Below are 27,010 nucleotides of genomic sequence, written 5' to 3' on the forward strand. Positions count from 1 at the left end.
AAGGATGAATCTACAAACAGGCTTACAGCATCCGAGTTAATAGCATGAAACGGCCTAATGTCTATGACAAAGCCTACAATTGATATGACAAACTTCAAATGTCCAGAATAATTATGTATCCGGATCCACAACATTGATGATGTTAAAGTCATTGAATCTGCATTGAATTTGGATCGATACAAACCTGCAAGTCGAAACAAAAGAACAAACATCATACCAAGACGAGAATACATCAATCAAAATCATTACATATTCAATTTCACTAAAAACTAATAAGGATGAATCTGCAAACAGACTCAAGACATCCGAGTTAATTGCATAAAACGGCCTAATGCATATGACAAAGCCTACAATTGATATGACAAACTTCAAATGTCCGAAATAATCGTGTATCCAGATCCACAACATTGATGATGTTAAAGTCATTGAATCTGCATTGAATTTGGATTGAAACAAACCTGCAAATCTAAACAAAAGAACAAACACCATACAAAGACGAGACAAACACCGTACTAAGAAGGGAAATCAAAACAAATACTCCGCACTAAGACAGGATTAAAACAACACCAGATAAAAAAATCACAGGAGAGAAAAGTCGAATAAAACCTAAAAGTATGTGTGTAACAACACGGGTCCTTTTCTACGTCCTGACTGTCAGGTGTAACGACCCAATATTTTATCTTATTGATTTATTATTTGATAACTAAATTCTATCGTAATATTGATTATTCTATGTTTTATTTATTTTATTATTTGATGGGATAATAGTTACTCTAATTGTTATTGTTATTTAACTAATTTGCGAGTTTTGAAATTAAATCCGTATTATGCTTAATTTTAACTAAGTCAAGATTATTGACAATTGATTTTCTTTCACACGTTCCCGATGAACCATTCCTAGAGTTTACATGTATGATCTCACCCAACTTTTTTTTTTTTTTGGTTACATATCTCACCCAACTTTTATTCCATAATATTAGCAGGTGAAGATATGTCATTCAATTACTATTATTTCAATTGATTGATTAGGCATTTATGTAGATTTATTCATCCACTTAAATTGTCCTCTTCCACCCAATAATTACTCACGAAAGGAATTTAACCACTTTGATCCCCACTTTGACCAAAGCGTATGTCAGTGATCTGTAATCGTTAAACCTCTAAGTCTTGCTATATATTCCTTATCTACAACTTCCAAACATTTCTCATAAAACAAATAATTGAATGTCCCTCCTTCATGCAAGCCTAAACGCAAATTTTGAGACTCTCACACCATCCTCTTGATTTGCCAAGTTTCTAACCATACACCATCATCATCATCATCTATAATTCATTCAGAATATTTTAAGTCTCTCAAGTGACAATACCATATATTTTCTTCTATATTTCATGTAAACCTTTCTCTACATCCTTTTCTATTTTATTCCTTGTTTCACCTTGTGAATCCTAATTATATGTCATTTTCATTTTCCCTTGGATTGTCGGATCGTCAAATCGAACTTTGGAGCGTGAGATATCGTATGTGCACTGTAGCTGCGAATTTAAGCTAGTATAGTGATTGGAAGAAAGCACAGGAGGTAAGGGCTTTTTCCCCATACACTCATGCTACGTACATAGGACTATGTTGTGAGATGATAGTAGAACCTTTATCACTTAAAATAAATCGAAATAATCAACTTATAAATAAATAAAAAAGAAACAAAAAGAGTGGGAGTAATGTATTAATATTAATGCTGTTTTGGTTCACTATTTATATATATGCACAACCTATTGCTAACCGTGTTTCAATTTATCATTATATTTATATTGTTATTTGTTTGCTATCAAGTGCTAATTGTGTTGTTGTATATTGTTGAGTTTTGCAAAAGCCAACTTTGGTCAGATGCTGGACAAGATGCTGTAGCATTATCGTACAGCATTGTCTGCTCTGTTTTTGCGCAGAATTTTTATATCATATCTTTGGAAGATTTGTTTTAGATATAATTTTCGTGCTTATCTAACAAACCAAGACGTGTCTTGTCCCACAAGTATCTGAAGGCGGTTTATGTGTTATTATTTTATACAAAAATATACCGTGATATATTTTTGAATTTAATCAAATATTGTTTTGGAGTAAATCTTTATTGAAGAATTATTTTGAAGTAAATCTTGTGATCTGGCCAATGAAGATTCCAGCTGTTTATTTGAAGCCTTGCTCTCCAAGTTTCTGGAAGGCTGTTTATGTATTATTTAAAACAAAAATATAACATGTTATATTTTTGCGTGAAACAAAAAATTGGTTATATTTTTGAAATTAATTTAGGGTTGGCCGCAATTCGTACAGCTGTGTTTGTCTGAAGACCTAGCTTGCACATCAAGACATAGGGTCGATACTCAAAAAAGTCACATTTTTGTCATCATTCAACCTTGTTAATTTTATTTTTAGATTTTCCCTTCTCTATTATGAAGGGCTAAAAAATAATAATAACAAAAGATCAATTGATTAATAAATGAGCTAAAGAGACAAACATATTTTATATATTCATCTTAGAAACATTCAATAATAATAATGATTTTTTTAATAAAAAAAAGCATGGAATTTTTTCCACACTATAAAATCATTAAACAATTCCTCTAGACAAAAGATTATCCCTAGGGGTAAACCCGTGCGTTGCACGGGTTCGATTAAATATATAATTAAAATATTTTTATAAATGAAAAATAATAATTGTTATAAATATAATAATATCATATAGTTAAATGATAGATATTAAAATAGCTTATTTAACTCATCTTCAATGTATTATTGGTCAAAAAAGAATAAGAAAATATGAGACATAAGAGCAATTTAAAGTTCACTTATAGAGATGTCGTAAAATAAATTATAACCTTTAACTTCTAAACTTTTTCCTATAGGTCATATATATTCAAATTATTTCTAATGTAGTTGAGACATACATTTTTATTTTTTTTACAAAACATACCAAATCCATAGTTTAAATAGAAGGAAAACTTCCGATCAAATTGACGTGCTCCACAATCATCACATGCAATGACCACATTTATTCCATAAAGCAATCTTTAAACTTCAGTCCTTAAAAATGTGAAAAATGGATATTGAAAATAGAATAACATTCATATATATATGGGGAGGGATCAAATTACACCGGTGTAACATTTGAGTAATGTTACACCGCTCAATAACGCTTCAACGAATACAAATTTTACAAAATCCACCGTTGGATTGAAAGCTTATATCGTCTAGATCATCTATGTTAAATTTTATAAAATTCTAAAATCGTTTGATATGTTTTTTAGATAGATCAAAATTAATGGTTTATGCGTTTTTATTGAATACCGTTAATCTTGATCTATCTAAAAAACATATCAAACGATTTTAGAATTTTGTAAAATTTAACATGGATGATCTATACGATATAAGCTTTCAATTCGACGGTCGATTTTGTAAAATTTGTATTCGTTAAAGCGTTATTGAGCGGTGTAACATTACTCAAATGTTACACCGGTGTAATTTGATCCCTCCCCTATATATATATATAAAGATAAAGATATATAGTGGCTGACTTACTTGTTGAGAATATATATAAACATAATTTGCTAAAATATCTATACATAGAAAATATACAAAAAATGAGAGAGCATGACTAAACAAAAAGTACGTGATACAGGTGAACTGATATTAGTTATATAAGGATCATGGTTACATTGAGAAGCATTCCAACAGTCATAAGATTTAATTCTAATGATTGTTTAGTTATCATTGCATTATATTTTTACAAATTAACTATGCAAAGGTTAATTTATAGCATAAGAAATTAGAACTCTTTATGCAAAAACCACATTTATTCTTTTCATTTTAGTGTGTCGTTTCTTTTGCATATAATCAAAAGTCACACTATTAATTGGTGTTTCCAATTATTTGCAATTAAGCATAAAATAAATCTCATAACCGATTTCAATTATTTTTTCTTCTATGGACTAATAATAGACATGTTATTGTTCTCGTATTTATCAATTCTCTTTTCTAAAAAGTCCGATATCAAATATAAAATTATATTCATAGTTATACAATAACTTTAGTAAAATTACATATTATTATTTTTTTTCTAAGGAAGATTTTTTTTTTTTGTTTATCAGAGAATTTTTTAGTAAAGTTTGACGCAAAAATGTCAATATGGCACAATTCAATTTTTTCTCAATTACATTATATACTATCATTTATCATTATAAGTCCAAATTTAGTAGAAAGCTGAGACAAATAATATTAGAATACATAATTGTTTGTTGATATATCTTCTTGTGAGAATTTCATTTTAGAATTTCAACAATCATGAGAATTTAATAGTCATAGTATCAGTTATGTCTCTCTCTAAACCATAACCGAGATATAAGTTTGTAGGTCTTACAATATTAGTTGGTCACTTTTAATTAAATTTTTCATTTTTCATTATTGATATATTCTTTTGTAAGAAATTCTCTTAGAGGTGTCATATCATCACAAAGAAGGCCTAAGAGCAATTCAAGCTTCCTTTTAATAGTAAAATATGTTATATCAATTTTCAAGATATAATTTGGCCGATCAATATAATAGATATCCACCATAAAAATTATGGACTAACATATATGAAGAATATGAAATACAAAATGGATAAATAATAAAATGGTGAAACTGAATATACAATAGATGATAAGATATTCTTATATGAGTGACCATTTGTTTTACAAATTTCTCGTAAGGATGCATGAAAATCAATAGATACTTTAGTCAATATTCTGTCATAGAAATCAATAAATTAGTGAAGGCATACATGAAAAGTAAGAAAAGAACATAAGACATTATTAAAAGTTGAAGAATACGTACCCAAGAGTTATATTTGAGAAAGGAAATGATGACTCAAACAAAAAATCTATAAATTAGTAAATACCTTTTTCTTCCTCTGGTTCTATCACATGGATCTGGAGTAAGTAGACTAAAATAATATAACGTTTCTATGTTCTCGATAACAAATGAACAACCAATATCAATAAATAAATGAGAAAAATAAGATTGTATACCTACAATCATTGTTATGATAAATAATATTTTAAAGATAACTTTTAAATGAACAATATAATTTGATAAGAGTAATTGAGAATATCGGCCTTTTCATCCATTAACATTCTATTTGAAGTGAAAAATTATTTCTTTCAACCTACAAATGAAGAACAAAAACTAAACATTAGTACAAATGAATATTGAGTGAAAATGTCAAATATTAAGATTTAGAAATGAGTAGAAAAAGAATGTGGGGTGGTGGTTATAAAAAGTGAGAGTGAACCTATTAGTCACTAAACTTTCTCATTTTATAAGTTATATTTGGAGGAATGTAAAAGGATGCATACAATTATGATGATCTTTTTGGTTACTCATACAATTATGATGATGCTAATTTAATTTTTTTTAGATTTAATTTAATAAATTAAAAGAGATAATATTAAGATTTTAACAAAGATTGAAAACATTTTCTTAGAGTGCCACATCATCACAATGAAGGCCTATGAACAATTCAACCTTCCTTTTACTAGTAAAAGATTGAAAAAATATTAGTATAGTATTATAAGATGTTGATCGTCTAAATTTAACAACAGCAAGCGCATCTGGTGTAGTGGTATCATAGTACCCTCCCACGGTACTGACCAGGGTTCGATTCCCTGGATGCGCATTTTTCATTCTTTTTTTTTCTTCTCTTTTTCACCTGTTTTTTTTGGGTACAATTCTCTTTTTCACCTTTAGGGCCTGTTTGGTGCACAGGATAAGAGACAGGATAGGATAACTATATCATATCCTGTCTCAATCCAGTGTTTGGTGACACAACAGGATATGATAAGTTAATCCTGAAGCTTATCCTATCCTGTTTCTCTAGTTAAAATCCTTATCCTGAATTTGAGCTGGGTTACCAGCAGGATAGGATAAGAAAAAAAAAATCGTTGATTTATTCTATAAAATATATTTTAAAATAAAAAATTGAAAATTAATAAAATAATTTGATAGTAAATTAATAATAAAATAATTAATTTTTAAATATATATGTGATTTTCTCACAAGGGTAATTTTGTAATTTATATAATCTAAAAAATCAAAATTCTCCTAAAATTACAATATTTTAAATTAAAATAATTATTAAAAAATTGCAAAATAAGAATATTAATTTAAATTTAATAACAACTTAAATATAATTCTTTTGCAATGGTAGTTTTATTATTTACATATATCATATATTTATTTAGCTTATCTAACATGTATAATTGAGTTATTTATTTGATCATGATTCATATAAAAAACTTAATTTGTTTATTTTCTCATGATTTGTATTTAAAATTTAAAGTTATTTGATTAATTTTTCTTTTTGTACAATTACTTATTTATATTTTTATTTATAAAATTCAAAGTATTACAATATAATTTTTAACAAATAACAATTGTTTTACGAGGGTAATTTTGTTATTTAAATATGTTATGTATCTTATCATATTGGTATGAACAAATATGTATTAAAAATATGATATAATAGTTATCATGTTTGTTATCCTGTGTGCACCAAACACAGGATAGGATAACTGAGGATAACTGTTATCCTGCTGATATCCTATCCTATCACTATCATGTTGTATATCCTATCCTGTCACTATCCTATCCTGCGCACCAAACGGACCCTTAATATTTCCCTTTATTAGTAGTACCAGTATAATATACCCACACAATTATACAAATAATATGCATGTTAATACAAAATTTTCACTATGACTAGCGATAATTAATCTTCGTCTGAGAATTTATGGGGCGCATAGGGTGAATTATCTCATCCCAACCAATTTTTTTTTCCATACACAAGAATTAGAAATTGAATTCCTTACCACTTACTTAAAAAACTCAAGACTTTTATCATTTGAATCAATTCATTGTTATTCGCTAATTTTTCTAATATGTTGCATAGCAACTATAATTTTTTCGAAGTGTTATATTTTTTCACTGCCAGTTTAATCTTGTTCGGGTGACAATTATGACATCAAGTGGTTTCAGCCTCTCCCGATCGCAGTTGCAGGAAATTGAATCGTGGTTCTCTCTACCAAGTTCAGCGGCAACCACCATTGAACCAACTAACGATTGACGAAGTGTTATATGTTATATAAATATATAAACCGAGATTGAAATGTGAATATTAATGTGCAAGTAATAGAGTTAAAATTTATCTATGTTTTTTTTTTTGAACAACGAAAAATTTCAGCTCAAAAGTGATTAATGAATTTTTTCTGAGAACAAATTGTTCGAAAGAATTTAATTTCAAGTGAATTATCAAATACTCCCATAAAATTTCAAAATTCGTCAAATACCCCCATGCAATTTGGAAATAGGCAAATATCCTAAAATTGTAAAACGTAAATCAAATTGCCCCCTGATTTGTTTACTCCGCCTATTTTGATGATGTGACTATTAAATGCATACGTGACACCTGCCAACATGGCGCCATGTCTCATGAAGGGGATAATCGATCAGGATATACGTCACAAGGGGATAATTGACTAACTTTTCTCCCCTCTCGCTAACTTTATATTTGAAATTAGCCCCCTAATCTTGCAAATTTTAGTAAATTATCCCTTTTGTGACGTGTATCCTGATCAATTACCCATCTCATATGACGTGATGTCACATTGATAGGTGTCACGTATGCAGTTAACAACCACATCATCAAAATAAACGGAGCAGGGACAATTTGATTCACGTTTAAAAATTTCATGGAGTATTTGACGAATTTTGAAATTTCATCAATGTTTGACATTTTACTCATTTAATTTCATCCCTCCAGAACAGAATAATTACCAAATAAAATTGTTGCAAAAGTACCCTTATTAAATGGGGACCCAATCTCATATTAACATAACGGCCCAAAAAGTACCACTGTATCTATTTCTTCTCCTTCTTTCAGTTTCAGAAAATTGAATTTTTGTTCGCAGTTGAAGCTCACAAGTCTGAAGCCATGGATGAAGAATCCGCTCGTCCCATCAGAATGATGAACTTTGTTTCTGAAGAACAAGTAAGCACCAAACTCTCTTCAATCTCAATCTCGTGCTTCATTTTCCCCAAACCCGCCAATTACACATAAATTAGGGTTTCCTCCCAAATTCATTGGTTTGTTGAATTTTATATTTCTGAATTCATTGGTTTGGAACAGTTGGTAGAATCTAAAAGAACAAGGGGAGAACGAGTTGAAGATGGCACTGCCCACAGGGACAGACCTCTCTTTGAGGTTCGTTTCTCATTTATAGCTTACTGAATGTCTTTGATTATGAGAAAAATATACTTACTGATCAAGTTTGCATTTGCAGATTCTAAAGGAGAATAAGGACAAGAAGGATGCTGAATTTAACGAAAGGTTCAAACATAGTGAGTATTCAACCACCATTTATGATTTAGGGTAACTTGTTTCTCAAAATTGGTTTTGGATTAGAATACGAGGCTTCTTTCATTTTACAATATCGGAATGTGATAGTGTGTGCGACAATGATTAGTTAACCGTGTTGTCATTATAGCGACTATAGCACTATAGCATAGTGAAGTTTGGACAAACCTCTATTGTTCAGTAATACCTGAAATTTAAAGTGTTGTCAAATAGCGGCTATAATGATGTTGTTGCTTAGCAAAATTTGAACAAGCCGCTATTTTATAATTTCTGCAGTCGGCCATTGACAATATTGATGCGAACTCTCACCTGTTAATCCTCTCATGTTTACTTAGTGTTGTACATTTTTGAGATGGGCATAGTTTAAGCTAATTGTTTTACTCATGTTCAGATTTTACCCCCTTACTTTTTCTCTTTTAATCTATGTGGTTTCTTTTTGTTGTAATCTTGGATGAATTTTGACTTTTTGATACAATAAATATCACAGGACCTCCCAAGGCTTTAGATGAAGATGAGACCGAGTTTCTTGATAGTTATGAAGCAGTAAGTTTTTGGTTTTATTTTTACAGCATTTGTTTAACAAAATTATCATGGCTGGAACCTGATAGTATGAATTATGGAAATTTATCTGATTAGATACATCCTTTATCTGATTATGGAACCTGATAGGGTTGTACAGACAGATATTGTATAATTTTTGGAAACAATTTGATAATCTTTAACATTTATGAGAAAAAACAAATGCTTGAAGAAATTGTTGATGCAAAGTTTATGAAAGTGCTGGTTCTTCTTTCTAACATAAAAGTTGTGTGTTTTATCCACCTTTCAGTCAAAAAGGGAATATGAACGAAAATTGGCAGACGAGGAAGCCCAACAACTACGCAGCTTTCAAGTTAAGTCATAACAATTACTGTATGATAACCACTCTCTATTTTATATATAAATTCCTTCATTTTTCTTTTTTTGTTTTGTTATTTTTCCCCCCGAATAATCATGGATTTGCTATTTCTGAGACGAGCTTATCAGAAATTATAGATGTGTCCCTTATTTAGTCATTGATTTTTTATTCTATATTGCTTTTGTATGTTGGTCTCAGGCGGCAATAGCAGTGCAGTCCAACACTGTGCACGAAGTTAAGGAAAAATCCCCTGTACTTCCAATCCAGGTTGGTCAGTGGATTTTCTTTCTTTTGCTAACAATTTTTATGATGGTTTTGGGTGTAGTGTATTAATGATTATAATTCCATACAATGGTGTTGCTTTCCTGATTCCTTTCATTACATAAAATCAGCCAATATTGAAGTTTATCATGTTCAGAATAAGATCTTTAAAAACTGGTTGAATAGTGAGCTGACTCAGTTAGTTACACTAAGTGCTGACTTAACCTATCTAAATCTAAGATAAATCTAATTACATTTGACACTACTGTTTCTCTAATAAATAGGGATGATGTCTGAAGGTATTTCTAAGTCGTTGCAGCAATGCATTCAATTTTAAATCAGAAATATTGAACGTGTCGTAGCTGTTGCTATTTTCTGTCTGTTATTTAATATGATTTCTCTGGCAGGAAGAAAAGCCTGCTGCTGGAAAGAAGAATCCAGCCTCTCGCCCATTAAGCATGATTATAAAAGTCAAGCCTCAAGCTAAAAAAGCCAAGTTGGATGAAGGAAATGCTGAAGAAGTTTCAAAAGCAGGAATTACTTCTGTGAATGATACGAGTAAACCTTTAGAACCCGTTCAACCATCGAATAACATAGCTAATAAGTCAAATGAAGTTGCCTTAACTGGCCTTGTTTCATATAGTGACGAAAGTGATGATGACTTGTAGTTTGATATCTGTATTATGAGAAGTTATATGATTTTTATTACTCCTTATTTAGGGGGGTGTATTGGATTGGGATTTCATGAGACAATTTTGGCAAAAAAAGTCTTGATGATTTTATGAGATTTTGTTGGACTATATTGATTTTGTGAGATTTTAAAGACTTTTTTACAGAGACTTTTTTACAATCAAGATTTTTAAAACATGATTTGAATGGATTTTGAGAGATTTTTTTCAAAAAACTTTTTACAATCAAGATTTCATAATACTTTATATATTAAGAAACTTTTGTATATTAGGCAAATTTTAAAAGAATCAATAAATTTTAATAAAAGAAATTATATTTTTTTGGGAATCCAAATTTTTAAACAAAAAAAAAGCCTTACATTTTTTTCACGTATATGTTTCTAATCACAAATAAAAACCATTATCACCATTGATGGGAAAAGAAGCAGATGAAGGTAACGAAAAAAAAATTGGCGTAAAAAGTTGTATTGAATCAAAAGTTTGTAAAAAAGATGTAGAATTTGTTAAAATATTTTTTTGCAAAAAAACATATTTGATAGAAGAAGAAGAAGAAGAACTGATATAATGATGATGAAAGTAAAAAATCTTGGAGAGTTTGAAAAAGTCTCAAGTCTTTTGGTGAGATTCTTGAACAAGTGAACAAAGAAAATAAGAAGGAGTGCAGTGATGATGAACTATGAAAAAATAAAGAAAAAAAAATTTGATACAGTGATGATGAAAATAAAAAGTCTTGAAGATTTCAAAAAAGTCTCAAGGCTTTTGGTGAGATTGTTGAAAAAGTCTATCAAGTGTATTTTCAACTAAAAAGTCTCTCAAAATCCATTCCATAGAAGAATCCATCAAAATCGGTAGACTTTTGAATACCAGTAGACATTTTAAAAGTAGTACCAAATCTCAATTGAATACCAACGGATTTTATTGCCCTGAAAAAAAAATCATGTTTGTCTTAATTGAATACCACAAGATTTATTTAACTTTTGTAAAAGTCTTGATTGAATACCTCAAGATTTTTTTGTCATAAAAAAGTCTTTTAAAATCCCATGAAATCTCAATCCAATACACCCTCCTTAGTAAAGATTACTAGATTTATCATGAATGTTACTGATCCGTGCATAAATGTGACTTCCGACGAGATCAAGAATGGCTGCATATAGAATATACACTTTATTTGAAAAGAGGATGTTACAAAATACAGACAATAGAAACCGCATTTTAGTATCCTGACCGACACAACTTTGTATCTTTGAATCATAGTAACATTGTGTTATTATGCATAAAAAAGGCAAATACATTTAGAATATGGCAAGGTTAAGCTTATAACAGTTGCTGCTTTATAAGACCATGTATTTCATCAATGAAGGGAAGGCGATGCGCCTCCTCCACGCACCATGTAACCAAACGAGTCCCTCTGTTCGGGAGAGGCAGCGAGCGCATAATGCCAGCTGGTACAATGCTAGACCCTTGAATGGGGACCACCTGGACAGGTGGACCCCACTGATAGTCTACATTGTCGAATCCCAACCTCCCCCACTCAGACATAAAGAGTGTGGCGTAATTTGGTGTAGGTGCAAACGGATCCTCCTCAATTTCATCACCACCTTTTATATGTTCACCATTCAAGTACTTGACAAACTCCAAAGGTAACCTGGCCTTTGCTTCTTGGATCAGCTTCACCACTTCAAAGATATTTGGTGCTTTTCTAAGTGACTTGCATGAAGCTGTAGTTGTCACTGGGAAGAAACAGTTTCCGTAGAAACCCTTGGGTAGAGGAGGGTTTATGAGTTGTCGACAATTTGCAAAGAACACAAGCTTCACTTTGGTATTGGGATCACAATTTATGGCTCTTGTTCTGCTGCTCCAAAACAATGCAGCAACAATTTCGAAGGTAGAACAACTTTGTCCAGTTACTTGCTGGAACTGTCTCTTCAGCCGGTTGATTTGATCCATAGGTATGTCTATGTTAGAATGCTCTAGATTGTAGTGTGACATTTGAGGTGGACAAGCAAGAGATATTTTTGGCAGTGATGGTGCTCGAGGAGAGGGAACAAAGTTCCTATTCCACACTGGTTTGATGGTAGGTTTGTCAAGTCCTCTAGCTAGCTCCCCAACTGCATTTAGAAATTGTGCAGCACCAAGGCCATCGCATATGCTATGGCTGAACACTAAACCTATCACAAAACCCCCACAACCAAATTGTGTCACCTGAAACAAGAATTTTCTCACGACCAAATATGAGTAAAACAATCATCAAGGTGCATCTTTTTTAAGGAACAAGCTGTACATATTAAAATGATAGCAAAAATTAAAAATTTGCAAGTGTTGCTTTAATATTATTTGAAACTTTTAATTGGTTGTCTCACCAAATATACACTCACATTAGAACTGTTGCGCTAACATTAATTAAGTATGAAGTTTATAAGATCATACCTGCATTTGAACAAGGGGATCAATGTGTTTGATCTCGTGAACATCGTCGGGAAGAAGATTACCATATGGAATTGACTCCATGTCATCAAAGAAATTGACAGAGTCAAGTTTGCAATCAGTTGATGCCTCAACATACCACACACCGTCACCTGAGCATTCGATTTGTAGGCACCGAGGTTCAGACTCTTTGACTCGTCCTGCAAGAGGGTAGTAGGGAACGAGCGCTAGCGACAATGCCTCTCTTATGACCCTTGGTGCTTCAGGGCCATGTCTAAACACATGCAAAGTTCTAACATTGCATCTTAGAACAGGTAATTGATCGATTACCGATAAATCTAGCATGGTAAATAGAGTCTCCTTGGCAGGTTTAACCAAGTCTCGTTTTGTTCTAATCACAGACAATGTCATGATAATGTATATAGAATAGAATCAAAAGAATGTGTTATTTGCATGATCCATTGTGGATAGACATTGTTTATAGATGATTAAATTGCATATTTTATTATTTGAGCTTTTTAGCCTTCAAGTCTAATTATGGTTGGTGCATAAAGTAGGTCCTAAACTATACCCCCAAGAGCATTATTTTAATTTGTTGCACATTTAGAGTCATACTTGGCTTCCCTTATCAACATATATTTTGCTTTAACGTCAATGGAAAAGAGTTTTGAGCAAAAATTTGTTTAATTGCATTAGAAGTTTGAATAGTTAAAGATGAAGCATTATTTTATGTGATTAAATTAATTACTATTGCTATGATTTTATGCTCGTGTTTGTATCACATATTTCTATTTGGATCTTTGAAGCAACTCAAGCAGCATTAGCAAGGGGTCTTCTTTTTTAACTTTAAGCACATTCATACGTTACTTGACTATGTTATTTTTTAACATATACAATCATGAGTCTTGTAAGATCCCGCAGTTTCAAGGACGAAACTATTTTAAGAGAGTAGAATGTAAGATCCCATAATTTTCTCTTATTGTATATATAAGTAGTTTTCAAAAGAATTGAGTATACCATTCAAAAAGGATTAGCGGCGCAGCTTGTCACACATTTTCTTTTCACTAATGTGCAATTATTTTGAATATATATACATTAAATATTTTTATTCTTATAATTTACATGAGTGACAATATTATTATTATTATAGAATTTTCTGATTTCATAGTTGAAATCTCATATTTAATTACTCAAGTAATTTCTGTTTTATTTTTTTTAGCAAGTTATATATAGGAGTATTTTATTTTATCATTATCATTATATACTAATGAGAGTAAGGGATTGAGTAAGTAGTATCTAATCTAATTTGACCAAGTAGATTAATAGATATACATTAGCTAACAAGAAGTTATGGAGAGTAAGGAAGTTATTATTTTTACTGCAACGTGATTAGCAAATATTCATTAGCAAATATTCATCATCACTATTTTTAATTATTATATTAACTATTAATATTAATCTATTATTGTTAATATAATAAATAACATAAGCATGTCCCTAATTGTAGTTAGAGCTGGGTATGCGGGCTAGCCCGCCCCGTTTAACCCGCCCCGCATAAACCCGCATATTAAACGGGGCGAACAAGCCCGTCGGCAAATATAAACGAGTTATAATATTAAGCCAGAGTTCGGTCCGCATAAGCCCGCGGGTTAAACGGTTAACCCGCGGACTATTACCAAAAAAAATAAAAAATAATTTTTTTCAAAAAATAAACTAAATTAGTAAAATATCGATATAATGAAAGCTTAAAAAAATATATTATTAATAATTTTATGTTATAACATATAAATTGTAACTAACAAATAAAAATAAATAAAGTTTGTGATATCATTGAGTTTATCTATCTTCTCTTTGTAAATACTGCAACTAAACTCAAATTCAACTGATTCTTATCGTCATTTTTTTACCGTCCATTTTAGTGAGAAAAACTTTCTACATGTACCCAAAAAAGCATAAAAAGATTAACAGATTAAACTTAACTAAATCACATCAAGGTAACCAAATTATTCAAAATATAATATCGGAAAATATCCCCAAGAAAAATAACTATCCATTTAGACATGTATCTTTTAAATACTAGCAAATGTATATACAGCTAAGACAAAGTAAAAGGTAGTGAAACCTGATGTTTTGTGATGTTGTCTACTTGATTAAAATTGGAGTGTGTTGTTGCTTTTTATAATTAGGGTTTAGACTAAGTCCTTTTTTTTTTTTGCCGTTAAAAAAGTTGAATTTGGACATGGACCAAGTTATTTATATCTGATAAATTTTGTAATTAATTATATAAAAAAAGCAGGCGGACCACGGGCTAACCCGCGAACCCGCGGATTTAACCCGCATAACCCGCGATTTTAACTGTCCAACCCACACGGGCCAAAAAAAATTGGTCTTAAGTCCATGCGGGTTAAACGGGTCGGCCCGAGGACCTTGATCCGTGTACCCAGCTCTTCATACACATAGAGAATTACCTAATAAAGTAGATGATAAATATGGTGGAGGTTCATTGAATGTAACCAACTGAACTGAATTATTAGCTTCCATCTTAGCAAGAATGTTTGTACAAGAGTTTTTCTCTCGATGAATATGATGAATAGAAATAGACCAATCCTTAACGAGATAGTTTTAGATGTGATATAAGAGATTTTTGCATAGTGATGAAATTTTGGAGTAACTGTCATCACTAACTGCACAACATGAAGAGAGTCGGAGTAACATATGTACCCAGCTTCCCAACACAATTTTACCCCGATCAAGAGTGCTTGAATCTTTGCATGTAGGATATTTGATATCCCTACATATTCAAAGTTGTCATCATGCTTTCGAATTAGTCTCCACCATAAGCCGCCTTACCTAAATTTGTCAAGGTACTTTCATCAACATTGAGAATTATTGTGTCCTCATCATCATTTTGCCAACTCACCATCTTAGTACGAGCACGGAAGGCTAGAGAATTACATTGTGACATCATATATTTTAGCATATTTCTCAACTAAATTTTTTTGACAAAATTTCTCGACGAAATTTAAACATTAACATATTTAGTTTTTTTTTCCCCCTACTTTATGGTGTGATGCAGATAATGATAACACTACACCCACAAGACTCTGATCGAGTTTGAATCTTACGTTCAACCTATTAACATTGACATTAATATCAATAAAACTTGACATTATTGACCGGTGGTTAAAAACAACAATTCTAACAAAACTAATTAAATTTATGGTGACATAATTTTTTTGTTGACAAAACTAGCCCGTGCGTCCGCACGGGAGTCGCGGCGTTACCGCTCCTCACTTGGTAACTTGAAATAATAATTTATTGGAAAGTAATTCAAAAGATAAAAAATAAATAAAAAATCAGAAAGATATAATATTTAGTAAAAAAAATAGAAAAAGAACAATAGTAAAACCATCACAAAAAAACCTCAGATATCCGTATTAGTATAATATAAATTTTGTTCAAAAAAAAAATATAAATATAGATAATGGAGAAATCGTGAAAAAAATAGGCTACCTTATTAATATATTAGTAAAAACATTGTCTTGTAAAAATAACCAAAAACTTATGTCTGTGTATTCAATATATGAGTATAAATATAGTCCCGTAAAAATTATTAGAAAATAGGCAGCCTTATTAATATGTTAGTGAAAATATAGGTTTCACAAAAATCATCAAAATAATTAGGTCACCGTATTAAATATGAGTATAACCCGTAAAATTGTAAAAAAAAAAATAGACAACATAAAAAATAAGTTTTCATGTTAATATATGAGTATAAATATAGGTTCCGCATATATTGTAAAAGAACGTGCAAGCTTATTAATATGAGTAAAAAACATAGTTCCCACAAAAATTACACAAAACATTAGGTCATTGTATTAACATATGAGTATAAATATAGATCTCACAAAAAATAGTAAAAAACTGGAAACTTTATTAATAAGAGTAAAAACATATAGCCTTGCAGAAATCACACAAAAGATTAGATTCTTGTGTTAATATATGAGTATAAATATATGTCATGTAGAAATTATGAAAGAATTGACAACCTTATTAATATATTAATAAAAAACATAGGTCTCGTAAAAATTAACAAAATAATAAGGTTCCTGTATTAATATATGATCTACTATAACCCGTAAAATTTAAAAAAAAAATTAAACAATTTTATTAAAATATGATTAAAAATATAAATCTTGTAGAAATTAAAAACAAAAAAGGTTCTGGTATTAATATATGAGTATAAATATATGTGCTCCATAAATTATTAAAGAATAGGAAACCTTATTAATATGAAGAAAAACATAGATCCCTCAGAATTCACACAAAAGATGATGTCCCCATATTAATATATGAGTATAACTCGTAAAATTAATAAAAATATATACAACTTTATTAATATATGAGTAAAAATATAAGGCCCGTAGATATAACCAAAAAAATTATGTTCTCGTATTAATATTAATATAACCTATAAATTATTTTAAAAAAATAGACAACATGATATATTAGTAAAACACAAGTTCCGTGAGACTGAATATAAATTATGAATAATGTATTGGTCAATCTATTTCAAAAGAATGACCAATGTATTGATGACAAGTGGATTTTTTGTTCCGGTAAAATAAAAGGTAATTTATTTCTCAAAAAATTAATTAGTCCTTATATCAACAACAAAATATCTTCCAAAAAAAAAACTTCTAAATAAATGTCATTTATTTTTTAACTTTGTATTTAATTCTTTTTTTTTTAAACTAAAAGTATCATCCGCACAACCCTGCAGAGACCAATCCCCTCGAGATAACTGAGAATTCTTATTGTTTTAGTCTCAACATTTTTTCGGGAGTTTTTCAATTTTTCTCCCACCATATTCTGATATTAAATTAATTAAATGTAGGACAAAACTTAGAAATAGTTTCATTTTTCTCCCACCATATTCTCATATTAAATATAGGACAAAACTTAGAAATAGTTCCATATGTACTGTTGACACTGTCCACCAATTAAAATGCTACACCTGAATTAATTTATTCGTCATTAATAATTTATTAAACTTCATCAGTTCACCATTATCTAAAAATCTAAAAGTGAAACTTGGTTTTTTATTTCCACAGTTGTTATCAACATTGATTGTATCATTGAAAGTGAAATCAACAACAACAGTATAAACATGGCAATAACCTCCAATCATGGAGAGGCTTTGATGAAAGGCCAACAAACTGAAATTGTTTGAGTCCTCCCATTGATGAATATATATATATATATATATATATATATATATATATATATATATATATATATATATATACTATATAAGAAAAGAAAATACTAATGAAATTCCCAATTTACCCCTTTTTCATTTTTTGACACATAATCAATGGTTTTGGTTTTTTCTGAGTTTGAGTTTTCAGAATCACATGGACATGCTTTATATAGCTTCTACCTTCTCTTCATAACACCTATAATAGTCTCATAGTTTTGTTTTTATTTTGGTGAAAAATATTAGTCTTATAATTTTTGTTAGACGAAATGACTAAATATTAGAAATTTATGCATAAAGTGAAGAGATCGAAATTCGAACTCCGATCATAATATTTAATATAGCAATTTTGGCTAGTTGAGCTGAAATTTATGGTCTATAAATCTCAAAAAAATTTCCATGGTAAACTAATAAATTTTCTAACTTTTAATTATTCCTTTGTTGCAATTAATTGTCCAAAAGCATGAGAAATTTACTTCTTCCACGAAAAGCATGAGAAACTCGACTTTATTTGTTACTTCTTCCACGATTTTTTTCTTTATCTATATATCTCTGTGTGTGTGTGTGTGTGTGTGCGTGCGTGTGTGTGTGTGAAAAATAAACGGATGAATTGAAGAAAAGAGTACTGGTGATCTCCATCGCTTTACTCTTCTCTTCCACTTGCTCGACGAAATTCGAATTGACAATGTGAATTTTATTAAAATTGAAATTAGTGATGTTTCTCAGTACGCACGCACGCACACACACACACAGATATATAGATAAAGAAAAAAAATCGTGGAAGAAGTAACAAATAAAGTCGAGTTTTGTGATTACAATTGGTCATTTAACTCATATTGATTATATGTTGGTTCTCACTATTTTGGGCTATCTTCCTGGAATTATCTATGCTATCTACGCTATCACTAAGTGATTCATCATCTTTCTATCTACACCCCCTCAATTTAGCTTTTGTACGTTACTACTACTACTACTACCTTTTACCCTTTTTCATACTAGTTTGTTTTTTCTTTTTTCTAAAATTATAATATGAGACTCATGCTATGCTTTTTTAATGCACTAGACACTAGCTTTCCATACTACTCCATATTACAATTGTCTTTTATGCTTTTTTTTTTATCACTAATGATTTGAGTGTTCATATTCGCATTGAAGTCCTTGATTTTACAAGAACTAGTAAAAACTCGTGCTATAACACGGGTTTAACCGAAGTTTTAATTGCTTTTATCAGATATCTCGTAGGTTTATTTTTACTAATAGATGAGTTAAATTAATTTTAGAGGCGTAAAATTAATTTTCATAATTTTAGATGTCATAATATATATAATAGATCCTATCTTTAAATTAAAATTTTTAATTACAATTGAAGGAAAAGATATATATACTCTTCCGTTATAATTATAAGAAAAAATCTTTTAAGGTAAAAAAATTTCTTCATTTAAATAAATTTTTTAGATGTGTTTGTTTGCATACCCTTTATGAACAAATTAAATTGACTACTTTGTGATTCTTAAGAAAGCAAAAGCAAATGATTCTTAAGAAAACATAATTTTTGATAATTTGGACAACGAAGCAAATATAAAAGGAAGAAGATGCGTGGATCTCCATCGCTTTACTCTTCTCTTCCACTTGCTCGACGAAATTCGAATTGACAATGTGAATTTTATTAAAATTGAAATTAGTGATATTTCTCAGTATGCACGCACGCATGCATGCACACACACGCACACACACACACAGATATATAGATAAAGAAAAAAATCGTGGAAGAAGTAACAAATAAAGTCGAGTTTTGTGGTTACAATTGGTCATTTAACTCATATTGATTATATGTTGGTTCCAAAAATATAACAAATTAATTCATATGGCTTAGTGGTAAATTCCCAAATTGGGAATTTCATTAGTATCTTCTTTTCTTATGTAGGAGATATTCCTTTTTCTTTTTTTTTTGCTCTATTTTTAACTTCAGTTTTTGTCTTGTGTGTAATCAAAGTGTGTGAGTTTCGTGACTCTAGAAATCGTAGTTCATCTCAATAATGTTGTTCATCTCTCATCCTTTGACTTTAATAGATTCATTTAGATATTTGTTCAATGTTAAATCTTGAACCACTTCTATTAGTATTTATCATTATACACAAAATGTTAAAAGAGTGATCTTATATAAATATACTAGAGTTTTCAGTATGACGTCAGCATGACGTCGGGATAGAAAGGTGTAAATGGAGACTGAACGCAAATAATGGAGAAGTGTCACGTGAGTGAGGAGGGGTTGGTTTGGGTGCGTACGTACGGGAAAGAAGGCATTTTTTGGTACGCAACGCGTGGTTAAGTAACTTGTGTTGGGGGCCAGCCAAGCATTATTTACAAACATTATTATTAATTTTTGTTAATCTAATTATTTCATATATTTAAAAAAAAGTATTAATTTTATAGTAAGAAAATCATAATATATTTTAATTAATAATATTTTTAAGGAATTTATAATAAATTATAAATTCATCAAATTATTCATCTTAACATATAACGTAACGTTGATCTGTTTATTCAAGTCACCTTTCACGTTTATCTTGAATTTCTTTCTTTTCTAAAAATTCAATCAATTAAACTTTATAGAAAAAAAACAATTAAGCTAACAAAAAATTTTGAATTAGAGAAACACGAGTATATTCTTCATCAATCCCAAAATTCCTGGACTATTATATTAGCGTAATTCACACAAACTAATTAAGTGGATGATAACTAAGAAATTGTAGGTTTAAACTTTCACTCTAACATATTAAATGTCAATGTAGTCTTTTATGATATAAATTATATTTAATCACTAGAAAATAAAAATTTACCTTTTTTAGTTAGCATGAAATGATTTTGTAGTTTGTATTTAAATTGAGAGGGAGTATTGAGCTGGCAATCATGGTGGGTTTAATTAGAAAGAGTTTTTTGTTTACTTAACTTAATTGGCTACTACTTTACTTTATGTAATAACAATAATCTATATTATTTCTTATTTTAACAACGTTTTTAATGTTATACTTGAAGCAAAATACATTAAATTGAATAATAATATGATTTTATATCCCTAAAAAAGCAAAAAAAAATTATATGATTAGGCTTTTTTATTTTTGTTTTTTTGTGGCTTTCAAAGCAATAATGTGTTGAAAATCAATGATTAATTCTTAGTTCCATAATGTCCATGCAAAATAGCACAGCTTGACATACCCCTACACCCCCCATGCATGAACCATCCACCCTATATATAATTGATTTACCAATCTCATATTCACATATCAGTGTGTGTGACACATAAAATTAAGTTATAGAGCTAAACCTTCCCTCTTAAACCTTCCTTCTATCCCTTCTCACAAGGGACAATTCAGAGAGAAAGAGTTTTCATAATAACATAATTAACTATGTCGTCCCACCATAGTCATCTATCTTTTGCCTTTGGAGTTCTAGGTACTTAACAAAATATTATGATCATTTGCATTAGTTAATTTTTTTTTCTTCCATAATTAATTACTATATCTACATATTCTTCTATTAATTAACAAAAAAAAAATGTTCACCTAAAAAATGTTCCATAATTTTTTTTTGCCATATTTACTCTACACATTCTTCTATTAATTAACATTATTAATGTTCACCTAAAAAAATTAACATTATTAATTACATACAAACTGATGTGATTTTCTTCCTTATTTACTTGTGAATAAATTTGCAGGCAACATTTCATCCTTCTTTTGCTTTTTGGCACCACTGTAAGTATAAAATTATATTCTTTCATTTCACTAATTAATTGTACATTTTAATATATGATTTATGAAATTAAAATTATATTATATGTTCAAGCTAATTATAAACGATGAATTAGAAACAAGCAATGATGAGAAGAAAATCGAAGTGAAAGTAGTCATAGAAATTGTGGAGAAAAAAGAAGAAGAACGTGATGATAAGGAGAAGAAACAAGTAACTGAGGAAAAAACAGAGGAAAAAGAAAACATTAATAGTAACAAGAAAACAGAGGAGGTAATTAAGGGTGGTTGTGAAGTTTAATGAAGATTGTTAATTAGAATTAAGGGTCAATTTACTTCAAGCTAATTATAATTATATAATAATAATATAATAACAATAGTATAATAGATTCTCCCCAATTTCTGGAGGAGAAGGTTATGGAAATCATTGTCTCCTATATTTATGGTCAAACTTTTAGTCTTCAATTTTTATTATTTTGCAAAATTTGTTCTCCAATTTTTATCCTTCCATCAAATATTTTATCTCAAAAATAGTAAGATGATATGTTTTAAATAAAAATCTTAAGATTTTTTTTAATTTTATCGATGTTGATTTTTTCTCAACGAATGTCAAATTATAATCTTAAGTTTTTTAGTTCAAAAATATAACGGGGGATCAATATTGTCAAATTATAAAATAGAGGATCCAATTGTGAAAATGATAAAAATAAGGGATCAAAATAACATTTAAAATTAAAAATTACTGGGTTTGGTTTAGTGGTGAGAGATTTGGGTAGTATATTATATGTTCTGGGTTCGATCCCCAGCTCATTGTAAACCAAAAAAAAAATTAAAATTGATATCGATTATAGATTCCTATTGCAATGTTATTTTTTAAAAAAAAAATTAAGGATTTAAATAATATTATAATATTGTATATGTGTATATTAGTGTGTGTGTCTATATATATGGGATGACATGACTCTAGTGGGAACGTTTTGTTATTGTAATGAGAACAATCAATTTTATTCTTTAGACTCTTTCGAGAGATTATCCTTCAAATTGATCACTATTGTGTGTCCGGTCGCGAATGTCTTAAATCACTTATTTATTTCATGTAGCATCTTTGACTCTCTATGGACACGTTAGTTTAGTCTTGGATACATAATTTTTGTCGCTTTAAATATACAAATTTTCACTTTTAATTTGAATAAAAAAATTTCTTTGGATTTTGGCCTATTGTTTTAGCACTAGTTTACCTATTTATTGTTTTTATATAAGTAAACAATTATATTTATTTATCATTCGATTCAACTATGATTCAACCGGTTGTTGAACTTTGACTCGAGATGATATACAACCAATATGAATGAACATATTCTCGAAAGTCTTGTTCATTCATGTGCTTTTTTTTACTCAAATCTCCGGTCCAGTTTTTTAAACATTGGTCTCAAGGATTAAACCTAAAATATCAAATGTCTAGGAAGACATGGAATTTTCAAATTCAAAAAATGACATTGTGAGATGATATACAACCAATGGCAAGGAAAGACACGGTGTAACAAATGTCTATGATTTTTTTAACAAATTTATTAATAATTAAAACACTATTGTATTTGCCTAGTGCTCTGCTAGGGTTTGGTATTACTTCTCTTTGTGAGAAGCTTGTTTTTTTCATCTCATATTCACCAATTAAATCATACTAGAATATAAAAAGAGTATTAGTACTAAGCCTTCTCACTTTAATTCCTCATACTGATTTTTACGGTTAGAAAATAATAGCGAGAAAACTAGAAAGCTTTGAGGAGAAAAAGAAGAATACGAAAGATCGACCTTAATAATTAGCAAATAGATTCCGCCAGCTTATATGGGAGCAACGACTTTTGTTTGTGTGTTGATTAGGAGTTGCTACCATTAAGGTAAGAGGTCCTCTGTAACACCCCAAATTTTATAAACTAGTATTTTTCTTATATTGTTAATTTTAGTATTTTTATAAAATTAATTTGATGATTTAGTTATATTTTTATAATAGTTTGTGAAAATAATACATTCAATGAGTATTCAATATCATGTTAGTCCTAGTTACGTGTCTAAAGTGTGAGAATGTTTAAATAATTATTTTCTTCGAAACGAACTTTAGATAAAGAAAACCTATAGGTATAATCTATTAATTTAATGTAAACTATGTTGAAATTTTAGAACTGAGAGTGTAAAAGTATACACCGTTAAAAATAAATAGTTTATAAAAATATGTCATTGTGATACCTAATATTTCCGAATTATTTTAGGTGTGATTTGATAGTATTTTTACCTTGTGCAGACTGATAATTAATATATTCTCTAGATTGTGAAATTAAGAAAAGTAATTTTAGATATCAATTATGAAATATTTTAATAGGCTATGATAAAAGTTTGGACTTAAAATTCAACCGGATTTCTGACAGTGGTTTACTCAACAGTATAATTTTTATCCCAGAAAAAGAAAAGAAAAATATTTTGAGATCACAAAAATATGTAGGTTAAGATAGTGTTATTAATTTTATCATTCATGTTATTAAAATAAAATGAAAAATAAAATGAAAATTAAGAGATAAAAATGAATGTTTAGATAAGAATTACACCTCATGCATCATGGTGGCTTAATTTTCCTCCACAATTATAAGTGAAAACGTGGGCTTTAGTGAAAGTAAAAATGTGGCCTTTCAATTCACCATATAGAGGTAGAGTGGAACCACTATAAATAGGACACTAACCCTTCCTATTTTGCACACAACCATCACTTTCGGCAACCTGCTTACTGAAGGTCAAGCTCTTAACTTTTCTTCCATTCTACTATTACTATAACATTCTATATTCTGTTTGTTTTATTCTTTTAAGTAACTCATCTCTTTCATTCATTCTAAAATTCTTTAGACAGTTAGTATTTTCAATTGCTTCCAAGACTTTTAAGTAGTTACTAGCTATAGTCTTATTATTACTTATGAAGGAAACAGAGCACTTATGCAATTCTTCTAGTTTTTAGCTTAAGCCAACTCTATGAAAACTAAGAGTCTTTTTCCAATATTTCTAAAAACAGAGCATTTACTCAAATGTTTTAGTTAACTTGTTGTCTAATTTCACTTTGATTTTATATTACACTTTTGATTCATGTTCACTGCCATGTATTATTTCTCTAAATTTTAATTAAGAAAACATTCATTTATTTTATCTAATTGTTTAGAAAAGAAAACGAAATGAAATAAAATGAAAGAAAGAACCGAAAATATGGTAACAGAACCATATCCTTCTAAACATTTAGATTATTATTATGATATGTGGAAAGTGTTTTGTTTAATGATCTGAAGCCATATACACGTACGAGAATAAGAAGTAGATGTCATGCAATTTCTTAATTATGTTAGGTTCCTGTTCTTGCATAATTTCTTTTAATACATTAGTATTGTTAGAATTTAATTATAATTCTAGTTAGTTAAGAAATAGTTGTTTTGATGAGTTAATAGGTGTCCTAGATGAAGGTGATTGCTCGAGTTATTTTGGAAAGCTTCAAGGTAAGGGGAATCGCTAATAATAAGTTTCGGTGAGCACAAGAAATGTGTTACTTGTATATATATTATTAGTTATAATTAGGGGTGTTGTGTACTTTATATAGTAATTTATATTCATTAAAGTATATGCAAAATGATGAGTGATTTGATTTGGTTTGAGTTTATGTGAATAAATCTTCTGCATTGATATGATTTGAAAATGTTTTGTGAAAAAGAGTAAATAAATTATCTATGTCTTTGGTTTGTTTATTTATAATAATATCTATGTGGTTGAGTATTTATGGTGAAAGTTTGAGGTGATCTCATAAGTTTTATTATGAGTGAGGATTAATATGTCAAGTTAGATATTGACAAAGACAAATTAAGTTGAAGAGTTAAATAATTAATCACCTTTGATAGGTGAAGAGCAAAACAGGGTGTTTCTTACAGTACGATAATGTATGTAAGACTGATGATAGGTTCGGATGGGTCGCCTCAAGACCTACTGGGGATCACCGGCGTTTTGAACTCCTACCAATAGTCAGAGATAGCCACTCTGACTGGAGGAAATCATACAACCCGACGTGGTGAAACCTGACTGTGCAGGACTATCTATAATAAGGTGTAGTGCTCGGGCCAGAATGGTTGAGACATATTTGATATATGTTGATTTGCAAACGACCATGTTATGGCAGTTGAAACGGCCTTACGCTCATAATGGAGGTCTCCATGGAGTAGGTTGAATAAAAATAATACTAACCAAGTTAGAAGACTAACTTTGAGTGAAGAATTATGATTGGATTTTATATACATTTTAAATGATTAAATTTTGATGATTGATATATTGGATATATTTGATTATCTTTGTTTTTAACTAATTGTTGAATTGTGTTATTGATATAATGTTTTGTGCAATTCATATTTTTGTGACTATTTGACTATACGTGACTATTTGACTACTTGATTCTATTTGATGTAAATACATGATTAGATACTCAGGTATGTATATATAATAGTTAAATAAATGTATATACTTGTATAATATTATTTGTAGCCTTGTGACATCATCACGATGGTAACTTGTGTACGAGTGATTCACCCCTTACAACAGTTAGTGCAAGATTCTAAGGCCTCAAGTTGAAGTTCATGGAGAAAAGGAAAACGTGATTGTGAGAGACATTAATTATATTACAAGGACCGCTAGTGTTGATTAGTGATCTAGTTTATCTTTGGAGTCCGAAGAGAAAAATCTCTCTAATATGTATTGATGATGTCATTGGACTGGATGACAGGCATCTGTGGTGTTTGACCAGCTCGTGATTATTTGTGGGTTAGAGTCTTTTGTAGGAATTTATCTTTTTATTATTTCATATTGAAAAATTGTACGATACTTATGTGAACTGGAAATGTTTTATATTTGAAAATCCTTTGAGCAAAATTACTAGATGATTGTTTGATATAAGTGATGCATATTATTTATGGGCTTACTTTAAATTTATATAAAGAGAATTTTGAAAACTTTCTTAAATAAAAATAATAGTACTTATATTCGAGAACATTTCTCACTTATTACTTTTCCTTTACCAAAAATAAACCAGCATAATTTTATTTGCTTGTATTTAAGCATTTAAATTTGGGTAGAGAACTGTGACGCTCTTCTTTTCAGTCTCTGAAAAGGGGGTGTTACATCCTCCGTCGTTTGATTACTTTATTTATAACATATGTTTATATGTGATCTTTATGGTGTGCGAGTTTATTTTCTTGTTGTTAACCTTGATTAATTATGTC

The 27,010-nt window shown here is 29.6% G+C and overlaps 2 protein-coding genes, 1 long non-coding RNA gene and 1 other non-coding gene across 4 annotated transcripts; 3 read left to right on the forward strand and 1 right to left on the reverse strand.

The window, feature by feature from the left end:
* Positions 1-5,631: 5,631 nt before the first annotated feature.
* TRNAG-CCC lies at positions 5,632-5,702 on the forward strand. Its single transcript has one exon. It is a non-coding gene; the product is annotated as a tRNA-Gly (tRNA).
* A 2,213-nt stretch (positions 5,703-7,915) lies between these two features.
* Positions 7,916-10,312, forward strand: LOC123891049 (PSME3-interacting protein). The gene is made up of 7 exons (XM_045940835.1): positions 7,916-8,072; positions 8,211-8,285; positions 8,365-8,422; positions 8,926-8,981; positions 9,268-9,330; positions 9,535-9,603; positions 10,005-10,312. The coding sequence occupies exons 1-7, from the start codon at positions 8,016-8,018 to the stop codon at positions 10,263-10,265; spliced, it is 639 nt and encodes a 212-aa protein (XP_045796791.1). The 5' UTR covers positions 7,916-8,015; the 3' UTR covers positions 10,266-10,312.
* Positions 10,313-11,434: 1,122 nt separating this feature from the next.
* Positions 11,435-13,268, reverse strand: LOC123891048 (acyl transferase 4). The gene is made up of 2 exons (XM_045940834.1): positions 12,714-13,268; positions 11,435-12,488 (listed from the first exon to the last, which is right to left on the reverse strand). Exons 1-2 carry the CDS (start codon positions 13,119-13,121, stop codon positions 11,601-11,603), a joined length of 1,296 nt encoding a protein of 431 aa, XP_045796790.1. The 5' UTR covers positions 13,122-13,268; the 3' UTR covers positions 11,435-11,600.
* An 11,133-nt stretch (positions 13,269-24,401) lies between these two features.
* Positions 24,402-26,663, forward strand: LOC123891050. Its single transcript, XR_006802993.1, has 3 exons — positions 24,402-24,501; positions 25,199-25,246; positions 26,334-26,663. It is a non-coding gene; the product is annotated as an uncharacterized LOC123891050 (long non-coding RNA).
* Positions 26,664-27,010: the final 347 nt, after the last annotated feature.

Source organism: Trifolium pratense, linkage group LG6 (genome assembly GCF_020283565.1).
Source record: "Trifolium pratense cultivar HEN17-A07 linkage group LG6, ARS_RC_1.1, whole genome shotgun sequence".
Taxonomy (NCBI): Eukaryota; Viridiplantae; Streptophyta; class Magnoliopsida; order Fabales; family Fabaceae; genus Trifolium; species Trifolium pratense.

Bases quoted from the DNA above. Each gene is read 5' to 3' on its own strand.
- LOC123891049 (XM_045940835.1), top strand. From the start codon at position 8,016: ATGGATGAAGAATCCGCTCGTCCCATCAGAATGATGAACTTTGTTTCT. The intron at 9,331-9,534 runs GTTAAGTCATAA...TGTTGGTCTCAG, and splicing joins AACAACTACGCAGCTTTCAA to GCGGCAATAGCAGTGCAGTC. The intron at 9,604-10,004 runs GTTGGTCAGTGG...TTTCTCTGGCAG, and splicing joins CCCCTGTACTTCCAATCCAG to GAAGAAAAGCCTGCTGCTGG.
- LOC123891048 (XM_045940834.1), bottom strand. From the start codon at position 13,121: ATGACATTGTCTGTGATTAGAACAAAACGAGACTTGGTTAAACCTGCC. The intron at 12,489-12,713 runs GTATGATCTTAT...TTCTTGTTTCAG, and splicing joins ATCCCCTTGTTCAAATGCAG to GTGACACAATTTGGTTGTGG.